The sequence below is a fragment of the Trichechus manatus genome, unplaced genomic scaffold (genome assembly GCF_000243295.1).
Source record: "Trichechus manatus latirostris isolate Lorelei unplaced genomic scaffold, TriManLat1.0 scaffold00006, whole genome shotgun sequence".
Classification (NCBI taxonomy): domain Eukaryota; kingdom Metazoa; phylum Chordata; class Mammalia; order Sirenia; family Trichechidae; genus Trichechus; species Trichechus manatus.
The window spans coordinates 34,777,835-34,799,208 of record NW_004443942.1 but is presented as its reverse complement, the minus strand read 5'-3'; the positions used below and the strand labels follow the sequence as shown (position 1 = coordinate 34,799,208).

Sequence of the window (21,374 nt, the reverse complement as noted above, 5' to 3'; positions counted from 1 at the left end):
GAGGGTTGACATGTTGTGGGGTTGTTAACCAATGTCATAAAACAATATGTGTACTGTTTAATGAGAAACTATTTGTTCTGTAAACCTTCACCTAAAGTACAATTAAAAACAAAAAACAAAAAAACTCTTCAAGTGTTAAAAAGCAAAGATGGTACATTGAGGACTAAGGTGCTCCTGACCCCAACGATGGTATTTACAATTGCCTCATGTGCATGGGAAAGCTGGACAATGAATAAAGACTGAAGAATTGATGCCTTTGAACTACGGTGCTGGCAAAGAAGATGGAATTACCATGAACTGCCAGAAGAATGAACAAATCTGAGTTGGAAGAAGTACAGCCAGAATGTTCCTTAGAAGCAAGGATGGAGAGATTTCATCTCATGCACTATGGACATGTTATTAGGAGGGTTCAGTGCCCTGGAGAAGGACATCATGCTTGGTAAAGTAGAGGGTCAGCGAAAAAGAGGAAGACCCTCAAGGAGATGGATTGACACAGGGGCTGCAACAATGGGCTGAAACAGCAATGACTGTGAGGATGGCTTAGGAGCAGGTAGTGTTTTGTTCTGTTGTACAGTGTCGCTATGAGTCGGAACTGAGCTGAAGGCAGCTAACAACAACGTTTGTCCCTATTTATGAATGCCTTTTCCTCTGTTCTTTTTTGTCTTTTCTTGGATTACTTTTTTTTGTTCTCTTTTTATTTCAGTATTTTTTCCTCACAGGTTTGGGATTTGGGCATTCTTTTAACAGTTACCCTTAAAATTTTACTCTAAATATTTAACAAAGTCTTAAGCTAAACAATAACTTAACTCACTCTTCAACAATAAAAGGTCTTCTGAACAACTTAACTCTGATCATCCCACTCTCAAATGTACCTTCTACTTTGTACAATATTTCAGTTTTGTCATTTCTTTTAAAATCGCACAAATTATTTTCTACAGACAACGTTTGTTTGGGTTTACAGAGGCTATATTTATCATTTTATTTGCTCACCAAATCTTGCATCTCGGATGCATCACAGAGAAAGAGTCACAGGGCAGGACTCTTGGTGATAAACTTTTCCAGTTCTTTATCTTCAAATGACTTTATTCTTCCCTCACTGTTGCATACACAATTCTAGGGTGTCAGGTGTTCTTCCCAAACTGTCATCTGGCTTCCACAGATTCCACTGAACACAGCTGTTATCTTAGTCATCATTCCTCTGTAGGTGATCTCTCCTTTCTCCCTGTCTTCGCTGAGGGCAGAGATCTCTGTCTTTTTGCTTCATTGATTTATCCCTTAAAAAACATCTGGCACATAGTAGGCTCCTACTAAATATTTGTTGAAGGAATGAATGAATGGCTGCTGTGACAGTTATTAAGCTATTGTCTCCCTATACCAAATCCAGAATTCTGTACTCTGCTTTGTGATGCTATGGCTGAGACTCTGCAAACCGCATTTCTCCTCTGCTAGCAGGCTTTGTGTTAGGTTCTGCAAACATGTGCATCAGAAGGAGGTGGGGAGGCAAGAGGGTGAAGGGACGTCCTTCTTCCCTGTTGGCATACTGCTCCTGCTCGTGTCATTCTGGCAAGAGTACTCTCCCCAGCTTCTTTGGGCCTCACTGCACCCTTCAGCAGCCAGGCTGTGCCCCCTCTTCAGAAGTATGAGTTCCAGCTCTCCATACCTCCTCCTGTGAACGTCTAGATTCTGAAAACCCCAACTGTTTGTCTTTGTTCCCCCATCCCTAGGGGTGGTGGCTATTTCCTGCAGTTGTGGTCTCTGGTTTACCTCAGTGTCTCCTTTGTTCTCTTTCAGCTCTCCACCACACTGTAATCAATTCTCTATATTAAATTTGCTCAGCCGAAATATCTAATGTGTCTGTTTTCCTGACAGTACTCTAACTAAACAGATGCTTTTAAGATATCTTTCTTTACTGTTTTGCAGTTTACTATATCTAGGTCAGATTTTTTATTTATTCAGTTTTGGATACATGGTGCTTCATGATTGTGTTGATCCTTATCTATCTCCTTGTCTCTGTAATATTCCAGGTAATTTCTTACACAAAGCTTACAATTCACTAATTCTATATTCAGTGTGTTCAATCGATCTAATCCACCCAGTGAGTATTTGACATAAACATTCATATTTTTTTAGTTTTCGTTGTTGTTGTGTGCTTTCGTGTTGATTCTGACTCACAGCGAGAGTAGAACTGCCCCATAGGGTTTTCTTGGCTGTAATCTTTACAGGAGCAGATCACCAGGTCTCTTCTCCTGTGGACTGGCTGGTGGGTTTGAACCGTCAATTTTCTGGTTAGTAGGTGAGCTCTTTTTTTTAAAAAAATACTTTGGTTTTTGTATGGAACAACTCTTTATAATAATTTTTCTGTGAATTCTTTGGGGTTTCTACATAGGCAATCATCTTCTGCAAAGAATGATGGCTTTGTTTATTCCTTTCCAATTCTTATACCTTTTTTTTTTTTCCTTTTTCTTGCCCCAGTATTCTGGTGAGAACTTTCAGTATAATGTCTAATCATTGTGATGGAGGACATTCTTTTTATTGTTTGATCTTAAACAGAATGTTTTTTATTGTTCATCATTAAGTATAATATTAAGGGTTTTGTTTCTTTTTTAATTTGCACATACTCCTTTTTAGATTGAGGAAGTTCCTTTATAACCCTAGTTTACAAAGGGCTTTTATCATGAATGCATATTGAATTTTATCAAGTACCTTCTGCATCTATTGATACAATCATATTACTTTCCTCCTTTATTCTCTCAACCCAGTGAATTACACTGATCGATTTTTCTAATATTAAACCAACCTTGCATTCCTGGGATAAACCCAACATGGTCATTTAGTATTATCATTTTTGTACATGCCTATATGTGATTTTTTTTCTAGATAGTAACTTACTAATGTATTTTTTTTTTTTATTGTATGTTAGATGAAGGTTTACAGAACAAATAGTTTCTCATTAAACAGTTAGTACACATACTGTTTTATGATATTGGTTAACAAGCCCACGACATGTCAACACTCTGCCTTCTTGACCTTGGGTTCCCTATTACCAGCTTTCCTGTCCCCTCCTGCCTTCTAGTCCTTGTTCTGGGCTGTTGTGCCCCATTAGTCTCATTTTGTTTTACAGGCCTAGCAGGCAAGCTCTCAACCACTGCGCCACCAGAGCTCCCTTTTTTAGTCTTAGATATGCCAATTTGTTGTGATCTACCTACTTTTTTCTGATGCTATTTTTTATTGCTCATATTTGTGATCATCTATTTTAAATTTTTTATTGTGAAAAATTTCATATATATTCAAAAATAAAGAGAAGAGGATAATGAACTCCCATGTGCTCATCGCCCAGTGCTAACACTTATCAGCTCAAAGCCAATCTTGTTTCATTTATATTCTCATCCATGTTAACTTGAAGCAAATTTCACTTGTAAATTTTTCACTATGTACCTCTAAAACATAAAGGACTCTTTTTTTTTCAAACAATATAAACTTAATATGCCTAAAAAATTGAAAATTATTCTTCAATATTATCAAATATTCAGTTGGTGTTCCTATTTCCCCCAACTGTCTTACAAACATTTTATTTTACTTTTATGGTTTGAGTCATAAATCTAAATAAGATCCATACGTTGTAATTCATTGAGGTGTTCCCTAAGTCTCTTTTGATTTCTAGATTCCATCTTCATTTAATTTTTTCTCTACACATTTATTTTTGTAGAAGAAATAGGGTTGTTTACCCTGTAGTTTCCCACTGACAGTTCTGTTGAGTGTATCCTCGAGGTACTATTTAATATGTTCCTTTGTCCTCTGTATGTCCTATAAATTGGTAATTAAAGTCAGAGGCTTAACTGGATTCAGAGTTTACTTTCTGGGGAGGAGTAGGGGCAAAACCATTTCATAGATGGGGATATAACCTCCAACAGTGCTTACACCAACCTGGTGTCTCTATTTGTGACCTTAGCAGCCAGTGATGATCACTGCCATAAATTCACTGTTGTTAGGTGTTGTCGAGTCGGTTCTGACTCATAGCAACCCTACGTACAACAGACTGAAACAGAAATTCATTAGGGGCTGCAAAATTATAATTCTATCATTCCTAGTTTATTAGCTGGAATATTCCTATAGATAGAAACTTCCTGTCATCAATTACTTGTTCACCCTGAAGTATAGCTTATATAAGAAAGGAAAAACATATGCTTGAGTCTTTGTCATTATTTACCAGTTTTTAAAAAACAAGTTGTTCCCATGCATCCTCCAAAATAAAATTATAGCAAATTCAGGAGTTTAAATATATGTGATGTGTTCCATCCACTGCAGCTATTATCCTTCTTGCTGCTCAAATTGTCCCATCTTTGACCAGTGGGAGCTTATTCAAGTTGGTTCCCTAGTTCTTCTGACACAACCCTGCTGTATTTACTAGTTTCCTTGCTTTCCCAGACTTGGTATAAGCCATTTCTCCAAGGAATCCTGGTTCCTTTTAGGAGAATGGTATCTAAAGATTACAATCTGGGCTCTAAGAGTGCTTAGTAGGTGTAGTACTGATATTTCCAACCCACAACGACAGATGTTTACATAATACCATCACTCTCACATTTCTATCTCCTTTCACTTGTGCCCAAGGTTCCAGTTCTCAACAACACCAACAAAATTACTCATTTGATTTATTCCATAATACAGTCTCAGAAGAACATTCCATATTATTAAAAACAACAGTATTATTGAAAACAGTAATAGGTTTTCTTTTGGTTTTAGGGTAAATTCCATTAGGGATATCATAGTCAAGTAACTGTTTTAAAATCATGTAGAAAAGTTACTCTTGATATAGTTATACTACCAAACGAATACCAAGTTAGGCTCATTTAATTTTACATTTAATTAGGAACTGCTTTATTAAAATTATTTTTAATTATGCAAAATATTTATTTGGTTCTAAAGTAAAATGAAAACCAATCTAGATATTTTTAAGATTTAGTCTTCAATTTTTCACCATCTTTGTTTTTTTCTGCATATATACCCCTCCCATTTTTTAAAAGATAAATATAGTAATAACATCAATTTTCCTCCACTTTGGGTTTTTTTTCCCCCACTTAATATATTTTGGAAATTACTCCATAGAAGTTTATAGAGATGGTCCTCTTCCTTTTTGACAGCTACAGAATTCTCCATTGTGTGGATGTTCACACACAATGAATGCCCCAGGGGACTTTTTATTCCATCAATCCCCTACTGCTGGGCATTTGGGTTGTTTCCACTATTTTGCTATTACAAATCAGGCTACATCAAACACCCTTATTCATAGGCATTTTTTGTATTGATTTTTTGCCAGTGGATTTTTAGGAAAGATTCCTAAAATTCAGGATTGCTGGCTAAAAAAGTAAGTGAACATATGACTTTGCTAGATGTGGTCAACTTCATCTCCATATATGTTATATAATTTTGCATGTCCATCAGCATGTATACTGGTGCGCATTCCCACAGCCTCACCAAGAATATCTTATCAAACTTATGGATTTTTGCTAATGTGATGGGTGAGAAATATCTCACTGTAGTGTTCTTTTTTTCCCCAAGTGTGTAGTTCTGATTTGCTCTTTTTCTAGCTTTCTGAGATGGAACCATATATCACTGATTTTCAGCCTTTTTTTTCTTTACTACTATATGCATTTAAAGCTATAAATTTCCCTCAAGCATTGCTTTAGTCATATCCCACAAGTTTTGCTATGTCATATATTACCATTCATTTAAAAATATTTTCTAATTTGTGTGTGCTTTCTATATTGACTCATGGGTTATTTAGAGGCGTACTGCTTAATTTTACCAAAATAGTTGGAGTTTTCGGTCTCTTTGTCACTGGTCTTTTTTTAGCTTAATTCCACATGGTCAGAAAACATACTCTAAGTATTCTGAAATATAATCGAGGCTTAATTTGTGATTCAGCTGATGACTGATATAGTAAATATTCCATATGCATTTTTAAACGAGTATTTTGTCATAGTTGAGTACAGCATTCTATAAATATTAAGCCACGTTTATGATTAAGCTGTTCTATATTTTTACTGATTGTTGATTTAGTTTTATCATCTATTAAGAGGTATGTTAAAGTTTATCATGATTGTGATTAGTTTATTTCTCCTTTTAGATCTATGTTTAACTGTGCTTGGCTTTTAATGGAAAGGTTAGTAGTTCGAATCTACCCAGTGGTGCTGTGCAAGAAAGGTCTGCTAATCTAGTTCTGTAAAGGTTACAGCTGTTGAAAACCTTATGAAGTACAGTTCTACTCTGAAACATGTGGGGTTAACATAAGTTGGAATTGACTCAACGACAACAGGTACTGGTTACATAGATTCATAATTTTCTATTTTCCAGGTAGACTAACCAATTTATCATTATGAAATGTCTTTGTCTGTAGTAACGCTTCCTTCCTTAAATTCCACATTGTATAACTATAACTACACCAGCTTTCTTTTGGTTAGTGTTTGCATGGCATATCTTTCTTTTTCATCTGTTTAATTTCAGCTGTTTTGTATCTTATGCGAAGGTTTATTAATTCTAAGCAGTACATAACTGGGCTCAATTTTTAAATCCAGTCTGACAATATCAGCTGTTTAATGGAAGTACTTAGTTCTTATTACTGATATATTTGGATTATCTCTACAATTTCACTATTTGTCTTCTATTCCCCGACTTATTTCACATCACTTTTGTCCTTTTTTTATTGAAATAATGAAATGTTTTTATTATTCCATTTGTTTCCTTAATTATACATTCTCTTGCTGTTCTTTTAGTGGTTAGTCTAGAGACTGTAACATGCATCTTTAACTTATTACTTTACTTTTACTAGTTCTCCAGCAGTGTTAAAAGCTGAGAACACTTTACCAATGAGTACTCATGGGAAGTTGACTTCAGGTTAACTTTTTCATTATGTTCCCCTGGCAACTTAATAAAGGTAGAATGTCCTCTGTGTTACCAGGCTGTATTGCTTATGGTAAAAATGACCTGACTGGTGATCTGCAAGTGGACTGGGAGGCCTGTGAAAGAAGCGGCCATTCCCGAGTGTGATGTTTCTTGTCCCTTGCTGAAATCTCTGGACTCTACGCCCATGGGACTGTATAAGAAGTACTAATTCCTATGTGGAACTTGAGACTTCTAAGACGGGGTGGTTCCCACACTCACCCATATGGTCTCAATGACTTGCCCCTGAGCTGTCACTTATTGGGAGGGCAGAGAACAGCCCCAGGAATGCTGTCAGACAGTTATGGGGACTGCTGGAGAAACATACCCAATAAACTGCCCTGCTGGCTTGCTGTGTCCTATATCCCTGTGCTGGCTTCTTGCCCTATATCCTTCTGAGTGGAAGGTAAGACCACGAGTGGCCTACTGAGTTTGTGAGCAGGAATAGCTGGACCTACCAAGAGTGTGTGTTGCAGAGTGGTGGCAGCAGTGGGATGGAATTTCATACCCTTGATTCAGTACAGCTCCAAGTGTGGTCTCTGGATTAGCAGCATCAATATCATCTGGGAACTTGTTAGAAATGCAAATTCTGAGACCCCAACCAAGACCTACTGAGTCAGGAAGTCAGGCTGTGGAACCTAGCAATCTTCGGTTTAACAAGCCCTCCAGGTGATTCTGATGACCCTAAAGTCTGAGAACCACTAAACTAAAGTTGAGGAGCCCTGGTGGCACAATGGTTAAAGTGCTTGGCTGCTAACCAAAAGGCTGGTGATTGAACCTACAAGCTGCTCCATAGGAGAAAGATGTAGCAGTCGGCGTCTGTAAAGATTACAGCCTTGGAAACCCTATGGGGGCAGTTCTACCGTCCTATAGGGTCGCTGTGAGTTGAAATCAACGTGACAGCAATGGGTTTGGTATACTAAAGTTATTAACCAAAGGTCATGGAGGTGATCTGTGAGTTAACAGGGAAAATTACTGGATTAATCTTCTAGCTCTACTTCCCTGAAAACTTGATAAAAATGGAATGTTAGTGGTTACCAGTCAACACAGCTTATGGTTAAAAATGACCCTGATTGGTAAAATGGATTTAGATGGGGAAGACTATGAATAAACAATAAAGACTTAGTGGAAAACTACAGGTTTGAGTATCTCTGACTTCATGTAGTTCTTGTGGTTAATCATGTTCCTTTCCAGGATTCTATGCCTATGAGATTATTACTAAAGATATTAGTTCCTATATGGAACTTGGGGGCTTCTAAGCCAAAGTATTTCCCACGACTACTCATTTGTCTTGTTCTCTTGAAGGTCACTTGGCAGGAAAGGGGGGTAGGCAGAAAATAGTCCCTGGACTAAGGTGTGGACTACTGTGAGGACTCACCTTGATGCTACTGTGATGGCATGCTAGGATTCCCATCCTGTATCCTTCTGAGGGAAGCCCATGACAAGGGAGGCCTATTGAGCTGTGTGAGTGTAAAACGTCTGACTCGACCTAACACCACCAATAGTGGGCAACGCAACTTCCTTCTGTCTTTTGAGTTATTGTTGATCATGAACTGTTATTTTGTATAGTCATGCTTACTTATATTTAACCCAAAATCTACCCTTTCTGTTGCTCTTTGCACTATCTTGCATTTCTGAGTTTCCACTTGGGATAATTTTCCTTCTGCCTGAAAAAAATCCCTTTTGAGTTTTTTAGTGCAAGTCTGTTGGTAACAAGGTCTTTCAGTTTTTGGTTGTCTAAAATCTTTATTTATTCTTTATTTTAAAAAACAGGTATAATTTATACAGAAAAATGATCAGATCTTAAGTGTTAACATTCAGTTTTGACAACTACTGAGAGATACAGAAAATTTCCAAAACTCCAGAAAGTTCTTCCTTGTTGCTGCCCAGTCAACCCTCTCCCTGCTTCAAAGCAACCAGTGATCTGATTTCTATCACCATAGGTTAGTTCTGCCTACTCTAGAATTTTATACAGTTGGAATCATACAGCATGCACTTTTTTTTTGTGTGTCCCATTTCTTTTTTTAGGACATTATCTTTAAGAGTCATTGATGTTGCATATACCTGTAGTTGTTTTTTTTTTGCTAAACCGTATCCACTGTATGAACATACCACTGTTTATTCATTCTTCTATTGATGGATATCTGTTTCTAGTTTTTTAGATATTATGAATAAAGCTGCTGTGAACATTTTTATATAAGTATTCTGTGGACGTAAGTTTTCACTTTGTATTGCTAAATATCTAGAGGTAAAATTATTGGGTCATGTATGCTTAACTTTTTAATAAACTGCCAAAATGTTTTCCAAAATGACTGTATTTTATATTCCAACTAGCAGTGTAAAAAGCTCCAGTTGCTCCACATCCTTTCCAATATTTGTCATTATCAATCTTCTTCATTTTAGCCTTTCTAGAGGGTGTGTAGTGGTATCTCACTGTGGTTTTAATTTGCATTTCTAGATGATTAATGATCTTGACACTCTTTAAATGAACTTACGAGACATCTGTATATCTTCTTTTATGAAGTGTCTATTCACAAAACTCAATCCTTTGTTACTTTTATTTTTTTTAAGTGCTGAGTTGTAGGAGTTCTTTATATATTCTGGATACAAGTCCTGTGTCAGATATTTGTGTTGTGAATTATTTTCTCTCAGTCTGTGGCTTGTCTATTTTCTTAAATGTCTGTTGATGAGCAGAAAATTTTAATTTTAATAATGTCCAACTTATCAATTTTCTGTTATTCACGTTTTCTATGTCTTTTTGAAGAAATATTTGCCTACACCAAGGACATGAAGATATTCTCTGTATGTTCTCTTTTGGTAGCTTTATTATTTTAGCTTTTATTTTATGTTAGTCTGTAGCCCATCTCAAATTGATTTTTATATATGGTATGAGGTATGGGCTGGGGTTCTTTCCTCCCCTCCCCCAATATGGATATCCAGTTGTTTCAGCAACATTTGTTGAAAACATTTTACTTCTGCCATTCAAATGCTTGCTGCAATTGTAGAAAATCATGACCACACATGTGTGGGTCTACTCCTGGCCCCTCTGTTCTGTTCCATTGATTTGTCTATCTCTTTGCCAATACCACACACAGTGATTACTATATTCACTTCATTTCTGAAGGATATTTGCAGGGTAAAGATTTCTTCTAGGTTGGCATTTTTTTCTTTCAGCAACTCAGATATGTCATTCGTATGCCTTCTGTCTTCCATTGTTCCTGATAAGAAGTCAGTTGTCAGTCTTACTGTCAGCCACTTGAAAGTAACATGTTTTTTTTTTCTCTAGCTGCTTTTAAGATTTTATTCTTTATCCGTTGGTTTTCAGGAGTTTACTATGATGTTCTAGTGGAGGATTCTTTGTATTTATATTGCTGGTGGGTCACAGAGTTTTCTGACTCTTTAGACTATTTTTCATCAGTTTTAGAATATTCTTCGCCATTACCTCCTCAAACATTGCTTCTGTCCCATTCTCTCTCCTCTTTTCCTGGGCCTCCATTTATTAGGATTTTTTTTTTTTTTTTTTTTAATGTCTCCCACATGTCTTTTATGTCCTTATCTGTTTGTTTTCCTTAAATCCCTTTTTGTCTTTATGCTTTAGTTTGGATATTTTCTAATAACCTATCTTTACCTGCTTTTCATCTTTTCTGGTGTGTCTGATCATCTCTTCTGCTGTTTCTAATCTGCTTTTAAACCCATCTATTGAGTTTTTAATTTCAGTTACTGTATTTTTCAGTTCTAGAGCGTCCATTTGATTCTTTTTTTTACAGATTGCAATTTTCTGGTGAAAACTCCCTTTTTATCTCTTTTCTCCTTTTCTTTCATTTCCTTGAACATGTTATCACTGTTATTTTAAAGTCCTTGTCTTTTAACTCCAATGCCTGGATCATCTGTGGGTATATTCCTATGGTCTGCCTTTTCTCTTGGTTTCCATTCTCAACTCTTGGCACGTGTAGCACAACTTTATTGAAGGTCTGACAGTGTCTAAAAAATTGCAGAGGTTCCAGACGATGTCATCTTCATGAAGAGAGGGTTTAATCTTTCTTCAGCTTGGCAAGTAGAATGAATGCTGATCAACTTAAACCAATCACTGAGCTTAGGTTGTTATGCCATTTTGGAAAGACTGCTTCCCTCAGGTTTATTCCTTCTCCAAAGGCACAAGTCTCCACACCTTCCAAATGAAAGCCTGGGGCATTCATCAGAAAACTTTGCCCTTGCTGCTGGGTCTTAAATTCTAATCCTTGACTTCACAGTATGGTGGGATCACTGAAAACTGCTTTGTTTTTTATGGCTTTCAACTTGGCTTCCTGGTCTCTTGCCTTTTATAGTTTCAGAATATGCCAATGTATTGTGGAGAATACCAGCTATATTTCAGATTCAGGTCTCTGTCCCCCCCCACCCCCCACCCCGCCCGCCATCTCACAAGGATCTTAGCCACTTTTATTTCTCTAGCCCTCTAAGACTTTTAAAGTCTGTTTGTTTCTCTGCCTGGATCATCAGTCTCCTTACTTATAGCAGATTATGATCTTTAAAAAAAAAGTTATCTTCTATTCTCTTTCCACTATTTTTTCTACCCTTTCATTAAACCTTTCTTCTACTGTCTAGCCCATTTTTCTAAAGGTTTGTTGACCTTTTTCAACACTCTTTTTAGAAGCTCCGTAGAAATTAAGTTAAAAAAACTGTGTCTCTAATATAACTGAAATATATTGTTCCTAGTTTTTCATTTGCCTTTTTACTTTGTTTACAGTGTTTGTTTGAAATGCAAGTTCTAAATTTTTATGCAATTTATCAATCTTTTTCCTTATTGTGTGTGAATTTTGAATGAGGAAAATTTTCCCTATATCTAGGTAACAGAGGAATTCCCTATGTATCCTATTTGTAATTGTATGATTTTTTTTTACATTTATTTCAATCTCTAATCAATTTCAAATTTATCTTTGTGTACAGAAGAAATGGATCCAATTTTATCTTCTTCCCTATCCAGTATTAAAATATGGATTTCCCTGTAATGATGAAATACTGACTTTATCATACACAAGTTTTCCTAAGCAATTAGAACTATTACTGGGTTTTATATTCTTTCCCATTGGTTTGCCTGTCTGTTCATGCACCAATAGCAAACTGCTTTAATTAAAGACTTTATAGTATCTTTAATATCTTGTAAGGTTAGACTTCCTCCTCCCCTTCTCCCATGGCTCTTCTTTTTCACAGTCTGCCTGGTTATTCCTGTTATTCCAAATGAACATACAATTAGCTTGTCTGGCATCAGAGAAAACATGATGGCATTTTTATTGTTGTTGCATTAAAATGACAAATTAACTTAGGGAAAATTAACATTCTTATGATGTTGTGACTTTATATCCAAGAATATGATATGCCTTTCCATTTGTTCAAGTCTTACTTTCATATCCTTTATATTTTTCTTCATTTAAATTTTGGAGATATTTTGTTAAGTTGTTCCTGAAGGTATTTTCTTTTTTATTCTCGTATATCTGTTAATTTTTGGTTGTGTATATAAAGGTACCATGAGTCTGTCAGTTTGTCCTATTGTGGTGGCTTGTGTGTTGCTGTGATACTGGAAGCTTTGCCACCAGTATTGCAAATACGAGCACGGTCACCCTTGGGGGAGAGGTTTCAGCAGAGCTTCCGACTAAGACAGACTAGGAAGAAGGACCTGGCAGTCTACTTCTGAAAAAACTGGCCAGTGAAAACCTTATGAATAGCAGTGGAACACCATCTGATATAGTGCTGGATGATGAGCTCCTCAGGTTGGAAGGCGCTCAAAATAGGACTGGGGAAAGAGCTGCCTCATCAAACTAGAGTGGACTTTAATGATGTGGGTGGAGTTAAGCTTTTGGGACCCTCATTTGCTGATATGGCACTACTCAAAATGAGAAGAAACAGCTGCAAACATCTATTAGTAATTGGAATGTGGAATGTAGAAAGTATGAATCTAGGAAAGTTGAAAGTCATCAAAAATGAAATGGAATGCATAAACATCGATATCCTAGGCATTAGTGAGCTGAAATGGACTAGTATTGGCCATTATCAATCACACAGTCATATGGTCTACTATGCCAGTAACAACAAACTGAAGAGGAATGGTGCTGCATTCATTGTCAAAAAGAACATTTCAAGATCCATCCTGAAGCACAACGCTGTCAGTGATAGAATAGTATCTATATGTCTACAAGGAAGACCAGGTAATAGGACTATTATTCAAATTTACACACCAAACACTCAGGCAAAAGATGAAGAAATTGAAGATTCTTACCAAATCCTGCAGTATGAAATTGATCAAACGTGTAATCAAGATGCATTAATAATTACTAGTGGACCCAAGTGTGAAAGTTGGAAACAAAGAAGGACTGGTGGCTGGAAAATATGGCCTTGGTGATAGAAACGATGTCAGAGATTGCATGATAGAATTTTGCAAGACCAACGACCACTTCAGTGAAAACACCTTTTTTCAACAGCATAAACTGCGACTATACACGTGGAACACACGGGACTCAAATCGACATCCGTGGAAAGAGAAAAATGGAAAAGCTCAATATCATCAGTCAGAAAAAGGTCAGGGGCCAACTGCAGAACAGACCATCAATTGCTCATACGCAAGTTCAAGCTGAAGTTGAAGAAAATCAGAACAAATCCAGGACAGCCAAAGTATGACCTTGAGTATATCCCACCTGAGTTCAGAGACCATCTCAAGAATAGATTTGACACACTGGACACTAAATGACTGAAGACCAGATGAGTTGTGGAATTACATCAAGGACATCATATATGAAGAGAGCAAGAGGTCATCACACATGTCAGGAAAGAAAGAAAAGACCAAAATGGATGTCAGAAGAGACTATGAGAGTTGCTCTTGAACGTAGGAGTAGCTAAAGTAAAAGAAAGAAACGATGAAGTAAAAGAGATGAACAGAAGATTTCAAGGGGTGGCTCCAGAAGACAAAGTAAAGTATTAAAATGAAAAGATGCAAAGACCTGGAGATAGAAAACCAAAGGGGAAGAATACACTTGGCATTTCTCAAGCTGACAGAACTGAAGAAAAAATTCAAGCCTCCAGTCGCAATATTGAAGGATTCTATGGGGAAAATGTTAAATGATGCAGGAAGCATCAAAAGAAGATAGAAGGAACACAGAATCACTGTACCAAAAAGAACTGGTCGATGTTCAACCACTTCAGAAAACAGCATATGATCAAGAACCAATGGTACTGAAGAAGAGGTCCAAGCTGCCCTGAAGGCACTGGCAAAAAACAAGGCTCTAGGAATTGACAGAATACCAACTGAGATGTTTCAACAAACGGATGCACCACTGGAAGCGCTAGCTTGTCTATGCCAAGAAATCTGGAAGACAGCTACCTGGCCAACCAGCTGGAAGAGACTCATATTTGTATCCATTCCAAAGAAAGGTGATCCAACAGAATGCAGAAATTATCAAACAATATCATTAATATCACAAACAAGTAAAATTTTCCTGAAGATCATTCAAAAGTGGTTGCAGCAGTACATCGACAGGGAACTGCCAGAAACTTAAGCCAGGTTCAGAAGAGGATGTGGAACAAGGGATATCATTGCTGATGTCTAATAGATCTTGGCTGAAAGCAGAGAATACTAGAAAGATGTTGACTTGTGTTTATTGACTATGCAAAGGCATTCAACTGTGTGGATCATAACAAATCATGGAGAACACTGCGAAGAATGGTAATTCCAGAACAATTAATTGTGCTCATGAGGAACCTGTACTTAGACCATGAGGCAGATGTTTGAATTGAGCAAGGGGATACTGCGTGGTTTAAAGTCAAGAAAGAAATGCATCAGGTTGTATCCTTTCACCATACTTATTCAATCTGTATGCTAAACAAATAATCTAAGCTGGACTATGTGAAGAAGAACGGGGTATCAGGATTGAAGTAAGACTCATTAACAATCTGCCATATGCAGGTGACACAACCTTGCTTGCTGAAAGTGAAGAGGATTTGAAGCATTTACTGATGAAGATCAAAGACCACAATTCTCACAAATGGACCAATAAGCAACATTATGATAAACAGAGACAATATTGATGCTGTCAAGGATTTCATTTTGCTTGGATCCACAATCAACGTCCATGGAAGCAGCAATCAAGAAATCAAATGACGCACTGCATTGGACAAATCTGCTGCAAAAGACCTCTTTAAAATTTTAGAAAGCAAAGACTAAGGTGTGTCTGAGCCAAGCCAAGGTGTCTTCAATCACCTTATACGCATGTGAAAGCTCAACAATGAATAAGGAAGACTGAAGAAGAGCTGATGCCTTTGAATTATGGTGTTGGCGAAGAATACTGAATATAGCATGGACTGCCAGAAGAATGAAAAAATCTGTCTTGAAAGAGGAACAGCCAGAATCTCCTTAGAAGCAAGGATGGCAAGACTTCATCTCATGTACTTTGGACATGTTATTAGGAGGAACCAGTCCCTGGAGAAGGACATCATGCCTGGAAAAGCGGAGGGTCAGTGAAAAAGAGGAAGATCCTCAACAAGATGGACTGACAAAGTGGCTGCAACAATGGACTCAAGCATAACAACGACTGTGAGGATGGCGCAAGGCTAGGCAGTATTTTGCTCTGTTGTACATAGGGTACAACTGACTCTATAGCACCTAACAACAACAACAACAAATGTCAATCAGATCAGTTTTGTAATTGTGTTAATTTTTGTCTGCTTTTTCTGTTAGTTATGTGAATCGTATTAAAATCCTTCACTCGGACTTGGGGTATGTTGCTTTCTTTTTTTTAGATTTGCCAACGTTTGCCTTATATATTTTAAAGCTGTTACCGAGTACATACAGCTTATTGATCATGGTATCTACTTGTGGATTACATCTGTATTAGTGTCCTATGACTGCTGTAGCAAATTACTACAAACTTGGTAGCTTAAGACAACAAAATTTATTCTGTCCACAGTTCTGGAGGCCAGAAGTCCAAAATCAGTTTCTCTGGTCTGAAATCAAGATGTCTTTGGCTGAGCCATGTTCCCTCCGGAAGCTCTAAAGGAGAATCTGTTTCTTGTCTCTCCCAGCTTCTGGTGGCTGCCGTCACTTCTTGGCTGTGGCTGCATTACTCCACTCTCTGTCTAGGTGGTCACACTGTCTTTTCTTCTGTCTGTATCAAATCTCCCTCTGCCTCCCTCATAAAGATACATGTGGTTGCTTTAGGGCCCATCCAGATAATCCAGGATAATCTATGTATCTCAAGAGCCTTGATTTAATTACATCTGCAAAGTCTTTTTTTTTTTTGCCATATAAGGTAACATTTACAGGTTCCAGAGATTAGGACATGAATATCTTTTTGAGGACCATTATTCAGCCTACCATAGATCCCTATATCATTATGAAATATACCTCTCTAACTCCAGTAATGTTTCTTGCTTTATTGTTTACTTTTTCTGGTATGAGTATAGCTATATCAGCTTTCTTTAAATATGTTCTTCTCGATCATATTCTCTTTGACTCCTTTTAATTCTCTATTTTATTTTGGTCACATTTCTTACTTCTATCCTCTATGTCCCTTTATGTGTTTGTGCTGTATTCTCCTTATTGCTCCTTCCAATTTTGTTATCATTTCTTTGATTACTTTTTCTATTTCTTTCTTGTGTTCTGCCTGCTCAAGTTGCACATATTTCTGTTTTCTATCTCCTGGATTTTTTTTTTTTAAGCCTTTGCTAACCTCTTCCCCACAGTTTTATATTTTAGTTTTGTGATCTTTATTCATAGAGGCAATTGTTCAATATGACTTTTTAATGCACAGCAAACAATTTAGTCTGAATTGTCATCTGTTTCATGACAATATATTTTTTTTTGCTGTGGTCTTTAATAGTTTTGCTGCTGATTCCTACCTTTTTCTTATATTTTATATCACTGTTTGGGCCACCTCTGTTTTTATTACTCAAAATCCAATGGATTTCCCTGGTCAGACAAAGCGTAGAAAGATTTTTGCTGATGTTTTCTGAAATTACTATTCCTTCTGAGCTTCTGCTACAATTCATTCTGTGTGGCTTTTGTGTCAGCTTGGCCACTTTTGGTGAACCCTTGTCTCGTGCGTGCGTGTGTGTGTGTGTGTGTGTGTGTGTGTGTGTGTGTCTGTGTGTGTGTGTGTGTGTGTGTGTGTGTGTGTGTGTCTGTGAATTACATCTGTCTCCTACTTTCACCACAACTAGAGTTTACTGGCAATTTTTCCATATGTTATATCAGAACAAGGAAACTGCTATCTCATACTGCTGTGCTCTTAATGGAAGTTGAGTGGACTCTCTTGATCACTATGTTATATTACCTCTTCAGTATTATATAGTAATTTTAGTTGCAAGATCTTTAACTACGAAATAATTAAGTTAAAATTAAAAACCTCATTCTTTATACAAATATCACAGAGATTTTTTTTTCAGTAAGCTCTATGAAAATGCAGTTTTGCAAATATTTTGTTTCATGATTTTAAAGAGAAAAGGTATTTCAAGGTGTGTTTCCCATCCACCATCCAAAATACCAAGTATTCTTCACCATCAGAAGAACATCTGACTTATTTCATGTACCTAGATTTCATGGTTTCCAATACCACAACCTCTATATACTCATGCTGCAGTAAAAAGGGAAAACTGATTAGACATGATCCACTAGAGAAGGTCAAATAAAGCAATTAAAAAAAAAAAAATACTACTACCCAAGTGATGGAAAAAGTAAAACAGAAAAGTGAATGAAACACTCTGCATGGGGTTATTTCATGTTAACCCTTTAGTCATCAAGTGCTAAGTAACTAACATAAAAGGTTAGAGCCTCACAGTGGCAAATAATCTGGAAAAGAAGTTAGAAGGCAAGGCTTCCTGCATGGTGACCTACCTTTTCCAAAACTTTGGCAATTCGGGTGCCAATTTGTTCAAGTGACTGTTGTGGATATTGGTCTTTGCCAAGATTTTGCAATACCTGGAATAGGGAAGAAGATATAGATTAGAGGAATAAAAATGAGGCAGGATCTAGATGACACTGTTGATGCAGATTTGGGCATTACACCACAAAAGCAAATTGTTTCTCTGGGATTCATACTGTGGTTCTGTTGGTCAGGTATTCTGTGGAAGATACATCTGAGGCCATTTTATCATCCCCCAGCCCTCTCCCACTTAACAAAACTTATAGACATGTAAAACACATTCGTTATAGGAACATTAGAAATCCTGTCACCCAGATACAACCACTGTGAATGTCTATTGATCAATCCCTTTCAGATACTTCTCTATGTATATACATACGTATTATTTTTCTCACAAAATATGGAACACACTGTATATTGTTTCTGTTACCTACATTTTCACTTAAAATATTCTGAAAATTTCTTCATGCCAAAAAATGTATTTCTACTATATCTTTCTTAATGGCTGTATTGTATACTATCTTATAATTATACCAAAATTTATTTAACAAAACCTCTATTGTTGGATATTTGTGGCATGTTTTTCCAATTCTTTTGTATATATGTATATATATGTATAGATTATATATATACACACACACACATACCCCAGGAGCCTTGGTGGCGAAGTAGTTAAGTGCTCAGGCTGCTAACCAAAAGCTCAGCAGTTCGAATCCACCAGCCAGTTCTACTCTGCCCTACAGGGACGCTATGAGTCGGAATCGACTCGATGGCACACAACAACACAACACCAACATACTGGGTCTGCTCTCCTTTCCTTCTTTCTTATTAAGAATGCCAAGATAATTCTTACTATCTGCCCCCAAATATTTCTGGCAAGAGCCTCTGTTGGATGGTAAGGCAGAATGCTCTCTATCTTGAGGAGTGAATCAGAATTAAAATTTCTGGTCACATAAAAAAGCATGATCTAAGCCCCAGGGCCTAAAAGAAACTAGGCTTACCTAAAGCCACCTAAATGACAGGCAGCCGGAAACAGACCAAAAAGAAAAAAGCCACTGTGCTTTTTGTTATCAGGTGCATCATGGCTGTGAGGCTGAAAAGCACAGGCAGGTGAGCACTTACCTCTGTCAGCTGACTCTCCCCCGTGTAGTGCAGGCTGGCTCTGTTGGAAACCCCATGCAAGTGGTCCAGGGTGTGCATGCTGGTGGGGAGATTGCCATTGCAGAGAGGCTCCATCGCTGGCTGCTGTATTGGGGTGGCAAAGTCTATGTGTTCCGTGATGCTGGAAAATAGAGATTACCAAATTAAACACTGAAAATCTGAGTGGGTGGGAAGGAGCAAGCATGAACAATCAGCTGACCTTAACTTCAATATGCCAGCGGGAGTGTCTAGAACCAGGGAATCTCAGACTGGAAGAGAATTTAGTATTAGAAGGTATTTAGTCTAGTCCTTCATTTTACAAGGATTCCAGTGTCTGGCAATGACTATTTGTTGACTGTATGAATAGACTGAACTTCAGGTCAAAACAACAATGTTGGCATGAGTCCTGAACTCAGTGCTTTCCTCAACCTACCCAAACTGCCTCCTTTCTATCCACTGTGGCATCCGATTTCTCATGCTGCTGGCCACCTTTTCTCACTAGGAAGCTTTTAACCCTGGTAGATTTTGTTCTAGGATGTCTCCTTCTAGGGTATAGAAAGTGATGAATACTCACAAGTGGCTTCTTCTACCTTCCCTTTATGCATAGGAACACACTTGTCTCCACAGAAAAAGTTACCTAAAGCTTAGATAGTAAATTTTATATAGATACAGCTCTGCATTTTGTCTGTGTATAACTTGCAAGGACTTTCCTTTATGGCTCCAAAGGGTCATTTTCCCACTATCCAAAACCAAACCTGTTGCTGTTGGTTCTGACTTACAGCGACCCTACAGGACAGAGTAGAACTGCCCCATAGGATTTCAAGGTTGTAAATCTTTACTGATGCAGACTCCCACATCTTTCTCCCGTGGAGCGGCTGGTGGGTATGAACCACTGACCTTTCAGTTAGCAGCCAAGCGCTTAACCACTGTGCCACCAGGGCTCCTTTTCCCCCACTATATATGGGGTTAAATGTTGTAGACTATTGAAAGTACTGATATGGCAAATCAGAATTTCTAAAAGTTTATTTCTAGCTATTTAAAAAGTTTAACATGGATAAGGAAAATATTCATTCACTCATTCAGTATTTATTATTAAATGTCAGATATCAGGGCTATAACAACAAAACGTACCTAGTCCCTGCTATTATGAAGCTCGTAATCTAAAGAGTGATTCAATTATTATTACAGTTGTGATAAGTTATGAAATATAACAACATGGTACAATGACAGTACACTATAGGAGGGTATATATTTGCTCTATGCTGATGGAGAAGGGGGATGCTTAGTGAAAGTTTCCCCGAGGAAGTAAGATTTAAGTGGCAACCAGAAGGATGAGTCTGAATTAACCAGGTAAAAAGAAGGTGGTAAAAACAACACTGCATGCAGAGGAGATGTCACACGTGAAGGCCCTGACAGGCAAGAGGACAGAACTGAACATGGAGAGACAGGCAGGGAGTTGATCATGAAGGGCTTTGTGGGCCACTGTAAGGAGCGATAAGAAGTTATTAGAGGGTTTTAAGCACGATTTGGCTTATGTTTGAGGACGAATTCTGAGTACTGGATACAGAATGGACTGACTAGAGGGAAGGAAGAAGGGAGTGTTGAGGACAACTCCTAGGTTTCTGGCCTGAGCACTGCTGAAGCTTCGTACTAGGAAGCTGGAAAAAACAAACAAATAAACAAACAAACAGGTTTTCTGGAGAGTGGGCAAGAAAATCATGAGTTTAATTTTACTGAGCTTGGGGTGCCTGAGAGATATCCAGGTGTCTTAGTCATCTAGTGCTGCTACAACAGAAATACCACAAGTGGATGGCTTTATCAGAGAGAAATTTATTTCTTCACAGTAAAGTAGGCTAAAAGTCCAAATTCAGGGCATCAGCTCCAGGGGAAGGCTTTCTCACTCTGTCGGCCTTCTCAATGTTTCCCCAGACTAGGAGCTTCTCAGCGCAGGGACCCCAGGTCCAAAGGACGCGCTCTGCTCCTGGCACTGCTTTCTTGGTGGTATGAGGTCCCCCTGTCTCTCTGTTCACTTCTGTCTTTTATATCTCAAGAGACTGCCTCAGGACACAATCCAATCTGGTAGATTGAGTCCTGCCTTACTAACAAAACTGCCACCCATCCTCCCTCATTAACATCACAGAGGCAGGATTTACAACACATAGGAAAATCACACAATACCAGGAATCATGGCCCAGCCAAACTGACACACACAGTTTTTTTTTAAATTGTACTTCAGGTGAAGGCTTACAGAACAAATTGCTTCTCATGAAACAGTAGTACACATATTGTTTTATGACACTGCTTAACAACCCCACAACATGTCAACCCTCTAACTTCTCAACCTTTTTTTTTTGGTGAAAATACACATAGCCAAAGATACACCATTTCAAAAAT

At 37.6% G+C, this 21,374-nt stretch overlaps 1 protein-coding gene across 11 annotated transcripts in view; it reads right to left on the bottom strand.

Annotated features, from left to right (window-relative positions):
• TTC17 (tetratricopeptide repeat domain 17) overlaps nt 1-21,374 on the bottom strand; it is a 134,047-nt gene that overhangs the window by 11,519 nt on the left and 101,154 nt on the right. For 10 of the 11 annotated variants that reach the window (XM_004369816.3, XM_023738471.1, XM_004369815.2 and 7 more), the window contains 2 exons: nt 18,963-19,122; nt 17,813-17,896 (listed from right to left, as the gene is read on the bottom strand). In XM_004369816.3, the coding sequence (XP_004369873.1) occupies nt 17,813-17,896; nt 18,963-19,122 (244 nt within the window). Of the gene's footprint in view, nt 1-2,728; nt 2,741-17,812; nt 17,897-18,159; nt 18,169-18,962; nt 19,123-21,374 lie in introns of those variants that run through there. The other variant, XM_023738507.1, reaches the window with a different exon arrangement.